The 15,965-nt window shown below is 37.6% G+C and overlaps 1 protein-coding gene across 5 annotated transcripts in view; it reads right to left on the reverse strand.

Annotated features, from left to right (window-relative positions):
• The window catches only part of LOC104606031 (PH, RCC1 and FYVE domains-containing protein 1-like), a 101,201-nt gene that overhangs the window by 49,091 nt on the left and 36,145 nt on the right, over positions 1–15,965 (reverse strand). For all 5 annotated transcript variants that reach the window (XM_010271039.3, XM_010271037.3, XM_088897713.1 and 2 more), the window contains exons 3-6: positions 15,268–15,357; positions 4,634–4,714; positions 4,298–4,492; positions 2,087–4,207 (exon numbers count right to left, since the gene is read on the reverse strand). In XM_010271039.3, the coding sequence (XP_010269341.1) occupies positions 2,087–4,207; positions 4,298–4,492; positions 4,634–4,714; positions 15,268–15,357 (2,487 nt within the window). The remainder of the gene's footprint in view (positions 1–2,086; positions 4,208–4,297; positions 4,493–4,633; positions 4,715–15,267; positions 15,358–15,965) is intronic.

The raw sequence follows: 15,965 nt of genomic DNA on the forward strand, positions 1-15,965 counted from the left end.
CTTGGTTTGGAAGACTATCATGGCTGCTGTGCTTTGGACTATCTGGATTGAAAGAAATAACAGAATTTTTCAGGGCAAAGCTAAATCTTTAGAGGAAATGGTGTAGAAAGCTGTGGGTAAACTTCTGTCCTGAGTGTTGACAACGGAGGTGTTTAAAAATCAGAATTTGAGTCTGTTGTTTAGATCTCAGAACTGGTTGTATCTGTAATTTGTGGTGGCTCTGGGCAGCCTATAATGGCCTAGGCTCCTTTGTACTGGTTCTTGTTTTAATAAATTACCTTACCTTTTCAAAAAAAATTAATAAAAGAATAACATTTGTTTTTATTAATAAAAATTATAAAATAAATTATTAATATAAATAATAGTTAATAATTAATTATGTGTTACATTAAGATAATAAAGAATAGAGCAAAGAAACAAATAGAAATGAATATAAAATTAATTTTTAAGGTCCATTTAACTTCCATTAAAAAGCAAAAAGTTAAAAAAATAATAATAAAAATTAATGCAATTTTATTAAAAAAAATTGAAAGAAACAAAAATAATAATAGTGATTAATAAATCACAAAATCTATTTAAATTACATTTACATCTAATACGGATAAAAAGTAATCATAATTTACTAATGTTAAAATTGATTTTTGGTAATTTGAAGTCCACATCAATTCCATTTGGGAATAATAAAAATAATAAATAAAACTGAGTTTATTAAAAATAAAACCTATTAAGAAATTAATTAAAATCATATTAATCAAATCAGCCAAGACATCAACTCATAACTTGGTAGTGTGGCTATTCATGGGTCATCCAAAACCAGAAGTGAAGCATCTTGTGTCAAATCAGGTCAACTGATTAACATCTAGTACTATTAAAATTATGAATGAACTTGTGGAACTTTTTTTGACTAAAATACATGTATTTTGAATTTAGGTCTTCTCTAAATGTGACAACAGAAAATGTAATTTGAATGTTTAACTACTACTTTCCAGCTCATTCAATTCCATCTCATTAAGTCTTATATTTAGGCACCATTCATTTTCTAGGAAGTGGGAGTGGGTCGGTTGGTAGGTTCAACGGAAAAGAAATAAACCAGCATTTGTTTTCCGGTATGTGGGTCCCCCAAGAAAGAATGATTCTTGAGCGATTCATATACTTGGGGAAGTAATACTCTCCTCATACTAGGGTAAATTACTTATCCATGCACGCCAAAATCGCTAAATGTGATGGAACAATATTGTCCATTTAATAATGTCACTTTTTTGTATAAATCGATCATTGTACACCTTTGCCTGGGGAATAAAAAAACAATGGTAAGTGTTCTTATCCGGATCAGTGTTTCCCAAGAAACACTTGCCCGGATAAGTGCATTTACCTAGGTAAGTCGTTTACCAAGACACAAACGAGGTCCTAAGGTATTAACTCAAATTCTGTCTCATCAAATCCTCTATTTAAGTTTTTTTTTCACCAATAAATTCTACTAAATAGATTTATATCCAATACTTCTAAAAATATAAAACCCATGCTTAATGAAACCTTTCTTTTGTCCAGGTGCTAGCAAGTAAGCAATTCAACCATCTAGATCAAATGGATCAACCCATGATGTCATAATTAAATAATAAAATTTAAAATATAAAAACACAAAATATTGCTAAAAATACATAAAGTTCGTAGAAAACATTTGGACACATCTCTAATATTGTATATTCATCATATGAAACAAGAAAAGTGTGATAAATAAGAATTATCTTTTATTCCAAGAAATATAAAAAAGGCAGAAAATTTTGGATACAGATTATTGCTATCATTATCATCATCATATAAAATTGACATGTGCAAAGCATGTGCACCTTTACTAGTAATTTACCAAATAAGGAAGTGGGTTTTCTTCCAAATTACTTACATGCATGCTTAGCTTCTACAGAACAAGTTAGAGATGTTATGAAACAAAAACTAATTCAACATATAATTTATATTGCTTCTTCTGGCATTTTGTCATCTAAATCAGAAAATAAGCAAAAGCAGATGCAGGAGTAAAAGAAAAAAGGAATAAAAAATGAAGGATGATTAACAATGAAGAGATATATACCTGTATTCTTAACTGAAGAACCTCTTGGCTCAGGTTATCATTTGTCCTTTTAGCATCATCAATAACAACTTTAGGAGATGTAAGTCCTCCCAAAGTTGGGGTTGGTGTTGTGGAGCGAGGTGGGCTGGGTCGTCTTGATATAGGTGATGTTGCTCGAGAAACAATCCTCGATCCAGGAACAGAAGCTGAAAAGAATTTTCTGGAATTGAAAGATTTAGAGATATTAAGTGCTCCCCATTGAGAGCCACCATTTGGAACAGGAGATACACGGCTGCTGTTAAACTCTAGTTTCTTGTTTCGTTTCGCTCTAGTTTCAACTTGCTTGAAGGATTCCATTGAAGAAAATCTAGCTAGTTGTGCTTGAGACCTAGAATCCAACTTTTCATCCTTTTCAACAAATTCATTAAACCCCTGGTTAATGCTTCCTCTTCTACTTAGATCAGAGTTAGGTACAGAATCATTCTCTATAGCTTTCCTTAGTTTACCAAAGCAGTTGTCACAGACACGGTAAGGTTTGTTAGGATTTGGTGCCATAGAAGCCTTCAGAGATTTTTTACTGCTACATGAATGACAGAAAACAAGCCCGCAATTATAGCAATTATGTCGTTTCCTCTTGAAATTAAATGGCATACGACATCCAGAGCACATCGACTGATCAATACCAGATACCCACTTATGAAGACAGATAGCTGCAGTATAATTTGTACCACATGCAATACTTTTCACTTGCTTATCTTTCAAAGCTTCAACTAGCGTTGGAGAATTTTTATCATCAGTGTCCCCATGACCTAGCCGGCCATTTGCTCCTTTACCCCAAGTATAAACTTCAGTTCTTGAGGTTAAAACTGCAACATGATAAGCACCACAAGCTATCTCCTCAACAAAATTTTTCAGGAGCTTTCCTTCAACACGATTTGGGAGCTTACCATCAGCTTGAGGATTTCCTAGCTGACCATAAACTGGACTTCCCATTGTGAAAACATGGCCTGAAGTTGTAAGTGCAACTGTCAGACTGTGTCCACAGGCAACTTGACAAAAGTTAGGTTCTACTAGAGGAGCAACACAAGTAGGAACAAGTTTGGGCTCCTTGTCACCATGCCCTAGTCGACCTTTGTCTCCATCTCCCCACGTAAACAGCTTCCCTGAGGAACAGTTGCTTGAACTTGAAGTCCCAACCATAACTTCTACAACTGCAGCAGTGTGCCAGACACCACAAGCTGCTCGAACAGTGCGAAGCCCCTTGAGAGACTCTACTTCCCTGGGTATGGACAAACTTTTCCTATCTCCATGGCCCAGAACACCGAAAGTTCCATCACCAAAAGTAAACAGTTGACCAGAAGAGGTCACAACAGCTGTATGCCATGGTCCACATGAGATGGATGACACATGTATACCTTCTAAGAGCCCATTAACTCTTTTTGGGACCCAGTGACTCACTTCATTTCCATGACCAAGTAGCCCAAATTTGTAAGTACCATCACCCCATGTGTATAGATCTCCCGATAGTGTTACAGCACAAGTATGATATTCCCCACATGCTACAAGTTCAATATTAGTATTTCCAAGAGAATCAATTAACTTTGGGTGTGACACATCAGATTCTACACCATGCCCAAGCCTCCCTCTTGATTCCTCCCCCCAAGAGAAAATCTCTCCTTGCTTGGTTACTAGAGCAGCATGCCTTCCACCACAAGCTATGTTCTGGACATCAAGTACTACAGCAGATTCCAAGGCTTTAGGCACAAAAGAGTCCATCTTAACACTAGATGAGCTTCCTACCCTATGCATGCCCCCACCCAAAACCCCATCACCTGTGCCTTCACCCCAAATGAAAACATCCCCTAAAGCATCACCATCATCATGACCAGAACCTTGACTTGATGAGCTAACAGCACTTGATAGACTCACCCGAAAAGCATCCATTGCCATGCCCTTCATGTGCCCATTTAGGCCATCTGAGCCACCTGAAGATAAAGAGTGGATTGACCCACTGGCAGAATCCGAGGGGAAAAAACCCTTCGGAGGAACAGCATATAATATGACATCAGAAAATGTCTTGTCCATACCATTCTTAGGGGGGCTTCCATATGGGCTGTGGAGACGAAGAGGATCTATTCCATCCTGGATCAACACAAGGAAACAATTCTCATACTTGAGATGCTTAGTGAAAAAGGTTCAGGAATATGGAAAAGCACAATGAGCATTGCACACCTTTTGCATACTATCACCGCTGCCAAATGGAGAACTCAAAGGAGAACTTCTTCGGGTATATGTTCTAGGACTATTTGCTCCAGATGAAACTCCATCACTTCGTGACTCTGTTCTCCATTTTCGATGATGACTACGTGAAATTAATGCTTTTAGACCAATAAACCAGACTTCAGCTTCATCTTTATCCTTGCAGATCTGTTACAGAAAAAACCCAAAACAGTTCTCAAAAAATACAGAAAGAGAAAGTGCATTAGCAGAAACAACTCCAGCAATCAATTGAAATAGAAATTAATTAAGAAAATGGAGGACCTATGATCACATTAAGAAAGTACTTACCAAATCAAGTGACCTGTCATTGTAAATAAGAGAAAATGACTGGTATTCCTTCTCAGGCCGAGGATATCTTTGAAATATTGCCTACATATATATAAAAGAGAAAGAAAACTGCAAATGATCAGTAAATAAGTCGAAACTGAGAACTTAGATGGAAAAAAAAAGTGAATGTCAGTGAGATGCCGACACAGAAATCTATCAACAGCAGATCTGTTTCTGAAGAATGTAAAAAGAAAAGGTACATTCAGAAGAATAATTAGGATGTTTGTAGTGGAGATCTAAAGTAAGTTTATGGAAAGAAGTTAACACATTAAATCCATGGTTTTAAACTTCCAAGGAAACTGAATTAATTCCACCAAAAACTTCCATTTCCATGGCAATAGAAGTGAAACTTTCCCAGTTGAAGTTTAGGTCAAACTTCAATAACATTTGATCAAAATTTTAACATCAACAGATTTTGACAGTTCATCATCATTTAAGCCTTAATAGCAACTATATGGGATCCACTGCATGAATCCTGTTGTTCCATTTTGTTTTGTTTAATTCCATATCATTTTTTTATCAATAACTTGAAGATTTCATTAGATTACACAAGAAATAGAAGGAATAATACATAGAAGTACAGAACAAAGACTGAGAAATAAAACCTCTTATCTCTCCCCATCCCACCCCAAATCCCTTACATCTGTGCCCAGAACAGAGAACTCTCCCCACCCCCTGTTTAGCTAGAGTATCAGCTACAGAATTAGCATCTCTCTTAACCCATCCAATTCTTAGTTCCATATCTTTGGTTAGCCACTTGATTCTTTTCTTTTTGTTGTTGAAGAATCACATTTTCAACTCCTCTTCTTGTAACCAATTGATTACCAGCTTTCTGTCTCCATTAACAAATAATTTAGTAATGCCCATCATCCTAGACTTTTGATATGCCTTCTACCACAGCGATTACCTCTGCTCTCAAAAATCACCTTAATCCACAACTTACCCCTATATCAGGGCAATCTCCAAAGCCACCTTCCTAACAATGCTATGTTCCTTCTTTGTAAATTCCCTAAGCCCAATCCCCCTGTTTTTTTTATCTCTATGCACTACCTCCCAACTTATCCTATGATCTCTCTTTTCCTCCCTTGGTTCCCACAAAAATCCCTCATCATCTTCTCTATCTTCTTCTAAACACTTAATGAAATCTTGAAAACTGGCAGGTAGTTAACAGGTAAGTTAGCCGATGTTGATCTGATCAAAGTGATTCTACCACCTACAGACAAATACCCTTTCTTCCAGCTAGCCATCTTCCTAGAGAATCATTTTTTATTGGATTCCAAAAACTTGCATCCCTTGGGTTTGCTCCCAATGGTAAACCAAGATATGTCAATGGTCAAGACACAACACTACAACCCAAGATATCTGCACACTCTGCCATCTCCTCTTGCTCCATATTGATCCCAACTAAGCAGTTTTTTTCAAAATTGACATTCTTATAAAAAGCTGCATCGAAGCTTTAAATTCTTAAACCAATTCAAATCATCCCCCTCACAGAATAGGATCGTATCGTCTACAAACTGCAAATGTGTAATAGGAACTCCTCTCCCTACTCTCCACCCTCATACTAACCCTCTCGAATCTATCCTCAACACAATTCTGTTCAATGCATCTGCTTGAGTAATTCCACATCTAGTTATCTACTATTGTACCATTAACTAGTATTGAATAATGACAAGTGTTTAGACACCCCAAAATCCAAGTGCACCATCTTTCCCCAAACCCAGAATATCGCAAGACCTCAATTAGAAAAGTCCAATAAACCAAATCATAGCTTTTTCCAAGTCCAGTCTGCAGATTATACCCTTCTTTCTATATCTCCTGAAGTCCTCAACACATTCATTAGCAATCAAGATCTGATGTGTGAAAGACCTGGTGGATGTCAGGCCTAAGCCTTGAAACTCACAATTTTGACTTTTTCTGATAAATGAATGATAATTTTACTAATAATAAGAAACAAAGTGTACATTCACCCTAAGAGGAGGCACAAGGTGTTACCTCCCCTTAGAGGTGAAAGCATAATCAAACTCTTAACAAAATACAATCATAGGGTAGCACAAAATAATTCAACCCTCGAGACCCCTTGTTTGGCCAAAGAATCAGCCATGGCATTTGCTGATCTACTAACCCACTGAAAGCTAACTGACATATTCCTTTTGAGCCAATTAACTTTCTTAAGAAGATCCCTGTAGCCCTAGAAAACTGTTTCCGGACTCAACAACCAACTCACTACCACCTTAGAATCTCCCTCAACTATCAGATTTTCCACTCCTAGCTGGTTGGCAACCTGTATTCCTTGTACCGCAGCCAGTATCTCAGCCCTTGTAGCATTACCAACTCCTAACGGTCCTGAAAATAGGGATAGAAAGTTGCTATCCTTATTTGTTATGACCCCTCCTATACCCAAAGGCTCTGGATTACCTTGATTGCTACCATCAAAGTTCAGCTTTACCACACCCTCTGTATGGCGTCTCGACTCTACCTATAGTCTATTCTTTTTGGGGGCTGTTGAGGCCACATCTGCCCAACTTTTCCAGAGATCATCAAAGGAGTAACCTCTAAAAAGATCTGAAGTTTTCAGCCAATGAATTGTTCTTGTCAAAATACACTTCTTTACTTCATCGATGCTTCTTTCCTTTTCTTGGAATATTCTAACATTCCTCTCCTCTCAAATAGTCCACAAAATGGCTGCTCTGATGCACTTCCACATTAGTTTCCCTTTCTTAGTTGGCTGCCCAAAAATAGACGGATCAAAAGTAAGTTTACTTTAGAGGGCAAAATCCACCTGCACCCAAAAAACATAAAGACCCAATTCCAAATATTAGCAGCAAAAGCACAAGATAACAGCAAGTGGTGGCAGTCATCATTATGCACTTTACACAAAAATATGCCAGTTTGGGGATAAACAAAGAAAAGGTCTCTCCTTTTGCAGGTTGTTAGTGTTGGTCGAATAAGGGTAGATTAGTCTTTTCTTCATGTTTAAGTTATATGCTAAAGTGGCAGTCCTAATATTACTTCTGTAGTCATCTTGTCCCATACTTAAGTGGGGGAAGTTTAGTCTTTGTACACTAATTAGAACATAATTCATACTTATGGTCGACTAGTAGGGTTTAAGCCTGCTACGTTCGACTGTTTCTTCTTCTTCTTCTTCTTCTTCTCTCTCTCTCCTTCATTCTCTACTGGTTCGAATTGCTGAAACCACTACTGTCACATGGTATCAGAGCCATTCTGACCAAGTGGACTAGTGTTCGATCCTCGTTACCCCTGTTACAATTAAATAAGTTTCAGCACAAGGTATGGGTGGGCCTGTGCTTGTTCACGCTTCAAACCCAATGGGCTTTCGTGTAAGGGGGCGTGTTAGAGAATATCAACCTATTCAAGGACCTCACCTACAAGCTTAAGCTTTTAGGTTGAATGGTTCTTTGTGATGGTATCAGAGCACTAAACGAAGGAGAAGAAGGCTGCGACTTCAAGTTTCCTATCCTGCGACCTCCCCTTCTCTTTTCTTCTTCTCTGGGCTGCGAAATCTAAGGTACACAATCTGGTAACTGCAGCACTTTTTTATTTTTTTAGGACTGCCGCAATCCCTATTACAAGTATAAGGAAGGTGCGGCAGCCCTAGGATATCAGTCTAATACTGCTGTCACCATGTGTGACAGCCCTAGTTGGGTGGTGGTGTTTGTGATGTTCACCCTCTATTGAGCAGTTTCAAGAGGGTTTATGTGTGGTTGTTTGAGGGGTTGAGTTGCTGTCATGGTGATTAATATTTCTGAGTTGTCAGTAGTGGTGTGAAAAGAAAAAAAAAAAAAAAAATTCTGCTGGAAGGAGTGGCTGAATATTTCTGACTGGTAGTTTACATCAATGTTTTAATCTGAATGGTAGCCGAATCTGTCTGAAACATCAAGTTCTTGACCTGAATGTTAGTTTACATCAAGTTTGTTGATTGTGACTAGTTGTGAGACTGTTATCAGTGTTTTGGAAACTGCTGTAGTGTTGCCTTGACAGCAGTACTCGTTTGGTGACTAAGGATTCAGCATTAGAAGTAGCATTGGGGGACACAATGGCAGCAATTGGAGATGGTGGTACTGATCAGAAATCTGGTGTGATGATTCCCTCAGACTATCTAGGTGTGCAGATGACTTCAATTAAACTTAATGGTGAGAATTATGTGACATGGGCCAAGTCAGTGGAAGTTTTTCTTAGGGCAAAGAGGAAAGTGAAACATGTGAAGGAAGATAAACCATCCGCTGAATCTCCTGGGTTTGATGACTAGGAACAAGAAGATGCCCAAATCATGACATGGTTGTGGAATAGTATGGAACCCAAAATAAGTGTCAACTTTATGTTCTTAAATACAGCTAAGGACATATTGGAACATGCCAAGAAGCTTTATTCTAAACAGGATAATACTACGAGGGTATATCAACTCTATCAGGAGTAGTTCAATCTGAAGCAAGGGAATCAAACCCTAGAAGAGTACTATGCCAGTATGAGAAACCTTAGAAATGAACTCAATGTCTATCATCCCCTAACACCAGATGTTAAGGTTCAACAACAACAGAGGGAGCAACTGGATGTCACTAAGTTCTTAGTGGGGCTGAAATCAGAGTATGAACCAGTTAGAGCACAAATATTGGGAGGTTTTGCTCTTACTACACTTGAGTAAGTATTTGCACGGCTTCGCAGGATTTCTTTGGGATCCACAAATAGTACCACACCATCTGACAGATCAATATTTGTGGTAGTCAGAGGAGGTGGACGTGGTAATAAAGGGGGAAGACATGCATCTCGAGGGGGTTGTGGTGGTTCCATGTTTGGCCATGGTGGTGGTCATGACTCAGGGGGAGGTCGTGGTAAAGGAAGAGGCAACTCTACTACGAAGTGTACACACTGTGGCAGGGAAGGACATTTAGTGAATTTCTGTTATGATCTCCATGGCCCACCTTCTACATGGGCTAATCATGCAGTGGCTAGTAGGGTTGATGTCAGTGATAACCAATAGACAGATCAAACACCTTCCACATCTACATCTGCTTCCGGGAAGGAGATGATGACTGTATCGCGGGATGAGTATGAGAGGTTCCTTCAGGCTACTTCACAACATACTACAACCACCCTTGCACACTCAGGTATAGCTTGTCTAGCATCCAAACCCTCTCCCTGGATTATTGACTCTGGAGCCTCTGATCACATGACCGGGACTCCAGGTGTGTTTTCTTCTCTCTCTGAAACTTCCACATCTCAAACTCTTACCCTGGCCAATGGTTCCTCTTCTCCCATCTGTGGTGTTGGTAATGTTGATACGGCATCTCTTTCTTTATCATTTGTTCTATATGTACCTAAATTTCCATTCAATCTTATATCAGTTAGTAAATTAACTAAGATCCTTAATTGCTCTATTACATTTTTCCCTTCCTCTTGTGTTTTTCAAGATCTCAAGACGGGGAAGAAGATTGGTGGAGGGCATGAGGCCAATGGATTGTATTATCTTGACGGTTGTGGATCGTCAGTTGCACTTCAAACTTCCCTAACTCCTCTACAATGGCATTGTCGACTGGGACATTCATCTCTCAAGGCACTCAAGCCAATGGTTCCGTCTTTGAGTCATTTGTCTTCTTTATAGTGTGAGTCGTGTCAGTATGGGAAACACCATCGGGCTTCCTTCAGTCCTAGAGTTGATAGTCGTATGTTGAGTCCTTTTGCTTTAGTTCAGTCAGATGTTTGGGGTCCGATTAAAAGTCTTATAATGATTACAAGTATTTTGTCATTTTTATTGATGATTGTTCAAGAATGACAAAGATTTATTTAATGAAAGAAATGAGTGAATTGTTTTCCATTTTTCAAAAATTCCATGCTGAAATACGTACACAATTTGGTGTTCCAATAAAAGCTCTTCGTTCAGATAATGGTCATGAATACTTTCCTACTTCCTTTCAACAATATTTGGAACAACATGGCATCATTCATCAAACTTCATGTGCATCTACCCCTCAACAAAATGGGGTGGCTGAACAAAAGAACCGTCATCTCCTTGAAATGGCTTGGTCTATTCTTCATCATATGAATGTTCCTAAACGATTTTGGAGTGACGTTGTGCTTACTGCTTGTTTCCTTATTAATCGAATGCCCTCCTTTGTCCTTCACAATCGGTCTCCCTTTTCTATTTTGTTCCCCACCTTGTCTCCCTTTCCATTAACACCCCGGGTCTTTGGTTGTGTGTGCTTTGTTTGCAATCTGAGTCCTGGTTTAGACAAGCTGGATGCACACTCTATTAAGTGTATCTTTCTTGGCTACTCTCAGACCCATAAAGGGTATAAGTGTTACAATCCCATCACTCGGAAGTCCTATGTCTGTCCTTATGTCACCTTTTTTGAGTTTGTACCGTTCTTCTCGGGACCTGAAGTACTGTCATCTCCACCATTATTTCCTCTTCCTCTTCCAATTAGTGATCCCATTCCGGTTGTTCCCGTTGGGGCTGAACCTTCACCTCCTCCGGTGCAGATTCTTACTAAATGACCACTGATCCAACACTTGTATACTCATCGACAGACACCGGCACCTCCTCCAACTTCTACCTCGTCTGCGGATCCTATTGTTGCCCCTGTCCCAGAACCTTCAGAGCTTGATCTTCCCTTTGCTTTACGGAAAGGTAAACGTAGTTGTACTCTACATCCCATTTCCAATTTTGTTTCGGTCTCTTACCTTTCCGCTTCACATCACTAGTTTGTCTCTCTGTTGTCCTTTATATCTATACCCAAGAATGTCTAAGAGGCCCTTACTTCACCCGGGTGGCGTCAAGCAATGGAGAAGGAACTCTCTGCTCTTCAGCATACTCACACGTGGGAGCTCACTACTTCCTCCAGGTAAGCATGTTGTGGGTTGTAAATGGGTGTCTACTATTAAATACTTTCCAGATGGCAGTGTGGAGCGTTTGAAGGCCCGACTTGTTGCTAAAGGTTATTCTCAGTTGTACGGGGTGGACTATATGGAGACCTTCTCTCCTGTAGCAAAGATTGGTTCAGTCCATGTCTTAATTTCCTTGGCAATTATGCATGATTGGCCCCTATTTCAACTTGACATTAAAAATGCCTTCCTACATGGTGACCTTATGAAGGAGGTATATATGGAGCAACCACCTGGGTTTGTTGCTCGGGGGGAGGATGGTAAGGTGTGTAGACTGAAAAAGGCAATTTATGGGTTGAAACAATCTCCTCGTGTTTGGTTTGGGAAGTTTAGTGAAGTGGTGAAAAATTTTGAAATGAAACAATGTCAGGTTGACCACTCAATGTTCAGCCATGATTCTGAAGCCGGGAAGATTTTATTAGTAGTCTATGTGGATGATATTGTCATAACTGGCAGTGACAGATTGGGGATTGACAAACTAAAGGCCTTTCTGCAGGACCATTTTCAAACAAAAGACCTTGGGAAGTTGAAGTATTTCTTGGGTATAGAAGTTTCCAGGTCAAAACAAGGTGTAAACCTGTGCCAAAGAAAGTATGTCCTTGATCTGCTGGATGAAACAGGGCTATTAGGTGCGAAATCAGCTGAAACTCCCATGGAACCAAATGCTAAGTTGAGCAGTGATACATGTGAAATATTTGATGATCCTGGAAGATATAGACAGTTAGTGGGGAAGCTGAACTATCTAACCATCACAAGACCAGGCATCTCCTTTGTTGTTAGTGTGGTGAGCCAACTTATGCAGAACCCCCAGATACCTCACTGGGATGCAGTTCTTAGAATTATAAGGTACCTGAAGGGAGCTCCAGATCGTGGGTTGTTATACAAACCAGGAGGAAGACTTGAGGTAGTTGGTATACAGATGCAGATTAGGCAGGCTCAGTGTCGGATAGAAGATCTACTACAGGTTACTACACATTTCTTGGAGGAAATCTAGTGACATGGAAGAGTAAGAAGCAAACCGTTGTGGCAAGGAGTAGTGTTGAAGCCGCATACAGAGCCATGGCACACACTACATGTGAATTAATATGGCTGAAAAATCTCCTACAAGAGATTGGATTCTCAATGGACAAACCTATGAGATTGTACTGTGATAATCAAACTGCAATTCACATCTCATCTAATCCTGTTTTTCATGAGAGAACAAAGCACATAGAGACTAATTGCCATTTTGTGAGGGAGAAAGTCCTTACTGGAGAGATAAGCACAGAACATGTGGGCTCAAGTGATCAGTGGGCAGATTTGTTTACAAAAGGTTTGAGCTCAGGGAGAGTGAACTATACATGTAACAAGCTGGGATTATATGACATATATTCTCCAGCTTAAGGGGGAATGTTAGTGTTGGTCGAATAAGGGTAGATTAGTCTTTTCTTCATGTTTAAGTTATATACTGATGTGGCAGTCCTAATATTACTTCTGTAGTCATCTTGCCCCATACTTAAGTGGGGGCAGTTTAGTCTTTGTACACTAATTAGAACATAATTCATACTTATGGTCGACTAGTAAGGTTTAAGCCTGCTATGTTCGGCTGTTTCGAACTGCTGGTTCGAACTGCTGAAACAACTACTGGTTCGAACTGCTGAAACACTAATTAGAACATAATTCATACTTAAGTGGGGGCAGTTTAGTCTTTTTCTTCTCTCTCTCTCTCCTTCATTCTCTACTGGTTCGAACTGCTGAAACATACTGTCACACGGGTTATTCATAGTATTGATCTTACCATAAAAGGCTTCCCAGCAGAAAACAACTACTTTAGTGGGAATGGGCCTTGACCAGATTTCTTTGATAGGGAATCCCAAAGAAAGAGGGGCAGCACAGAGGGACTTGAAATAAGAAGCACAAGTAAAGGAGACATTAGGAGTTAGAGTCCAAATTCTTCTATCATGTTTAGAGAGGTCCAAACAAACAGAGTCCAAAAGAAGCAAGAGCTCAGAGACACAAGCAAATCCATCATCCCTTAAACCTCTATGAAACCCAAAATTCCAAGTTAGACCAGCAAATTTATCAGTCATTTCTACATTGGTTTTTTATCAGTATTATTTTACCTAGTGGTAAATCAACTAATTGAACTAGTCAAACCATCATTTGACCAGCACTCTGGGTCCATCACCAAACTGCTTGCTTGCAAAAGAACCAGCAGCCTGACCACTATGTTGTTGACCTAGCTAATTGAACCAATGAACTGTTTAACCCAATCGGTGGAGTCATAGGTCATACTATAATTCTCTTTTCTCCTATTTTTTGTTCCATTTCCATCACTAACAAAAAAAAAATTCTTATTTATCACACTTATTTTTTAATATGATATGATGGATACATAAAACTAGAGATGTAATTAAAATTTTCTACAAGTTTTTTTATATTTTTATTTCTACCTATTTTTTAAATTTTTATTAGTATGACATCATAGGTTGACACATTTGACTTGGACAATTCAATTGTTGATTCACCACATGGATGGAAAAATCATTTTTTATTTTGGGCCAATTTTATATTTTGTATTCAATTTCCATCATTACTAAAAAAAATTCTTATTTTTCACATTTTTTATTTAATATGATGAATTTATAATATTAGAGATGTGTCCCAAATGTTTTCTACGAAATTCTGTACGTTTTAATTTTTTGTGTTCCATCTTTTTTTAAATATATTATATATTTAATTATGACATCATTAATTGAATCATTTGAGTGAAAAGGTTGGACCATTGACCCACCACCTATATAAGAAAATGGTTTCATTTTCAGAACAGCTTTACATTTTATATTTTATTTACATCATTAATAAAACTAATTCTTGTTTATCACACTCATTTTCTATAATTCTTTTATTTTTGTGATTCTTTTTATTTTCCATTTTAAAATTATAATTTAATTATGAAATCATGGGTTGATCCATTTTAACCCAAATTATAACCCACTACCCAAATATTAAAATGATTTCATTTCCAGATTGGTTTTAAATTTTATATTTCATTTCCATTATTAATAAAATACTTATTATTTGTCAAATGTAATCATCATCACCGTCGTTCGTACATTATTTTCATTTAATATGACAAATATAATATTATAGATGTGCCAAAAAATTTTTACAAATTTTATTTGTTTTCTGTAGTTTTATTGTGTGTGGATTTAATTTGTGAAATTCAATGATGAGAAACAAAAATACCTCAAATAGAGCAATTAATGAGAGAATTGGAGTTGATACCTTAAAATATGGGACTTAATGAGAGGGATGGAGTGAACTAAAAAGAAGTATTCAAATTACCTTTTTTGCCCTCGCAATAGAGAGGAATGAAATTCAGAAAGAGATTTTAGTTAGGAAGTACAGAAACCTTGTGAGTTATGTCCACTTTTTATTTTAGCATAGATTATTATAATGGTGGATGATAGTGTTAATATATAAATAAGAAAGATATGTAGCTCAAAGAAATTTAAGAAATAAGTTTATTCCACACAATCAATTTTGTCAATGCAAAAGAAGACAAAACAAATTCTGAGATCTTACAGAAATTGCTGTTTATTTGCTGCAAAATCACCAACACTACAGGCATATCCTACCATTCTTCTCAAATAATTATAGCTGTCACAAGATAACTATGGAATAGACATAGGAGATGACATGGAAAAACTTACAGTGCGCTGACCAGGTATAATTCTGGATACATGACTTAGTTTAAGGTGTTTCTCCTCTTTCCCTGAGAACCATATTAAAACTGATTCATCCTGAAAACAGTGGTTATTTTAGAGCCCCACTCAACAGATCAAACTAAGGGGGTGTTCAACAACATGATTAGTTTTGTTTCTGAAAACAAAAACAATTGCCACATCAGCAAAATTATATTGCTTTTGTTGATGTGGCAGTGGCAGTTGTTTTGTTTTCAAAAACAAAACCAACCATGTTGCCAAACACCCCCAAATTAGCATAGAATCACTTCCATAATCAAACAATGACTATTCTGTTGAAGCAAACTAATAATAACAATTAATAACTAGCACATGAAAATTTGTGGGAAGAAATATAACGTTGTCATTTTAAAAGTACTGGAAAGACTGAGGTATTCATTGGTAAATGTCCTTTTCTTATTTCTGTATGGAATTTCCATTCATTATTAATAATAAACTATTACTTATCAAAAAATAACAACTAGCACATGAAAACTCTAATGGTAAATGCTAATATTAAATATATCATAATACATACAATTATGAATTTTGTTTTGACATGATTTATCTCTAGTTCCATTTACAGCCAAGACACCTGCAGTAGCTCTCCATTTTGGAACTAAGGCACTGAAAATTCAGAAAAAAACAAAAACAAACAACAGTTCTAT

The sequence above is a fragment of the Nelumbo nucifera genome, chromosome 2 (assembly GCF_055504915.1).
Source record: "Nelumbo nucifera cultivar China Antique chromosome 2, China Antique-T2T, whole genome shotgun sequence".
NCBI classification, from domain to species: Eukaryota; Viridiplantae; Streptophyta; class Magnoliopsida; order Proteales; family Nelumbonaceae; genus Nelumbo; species Nelumbo nucifera.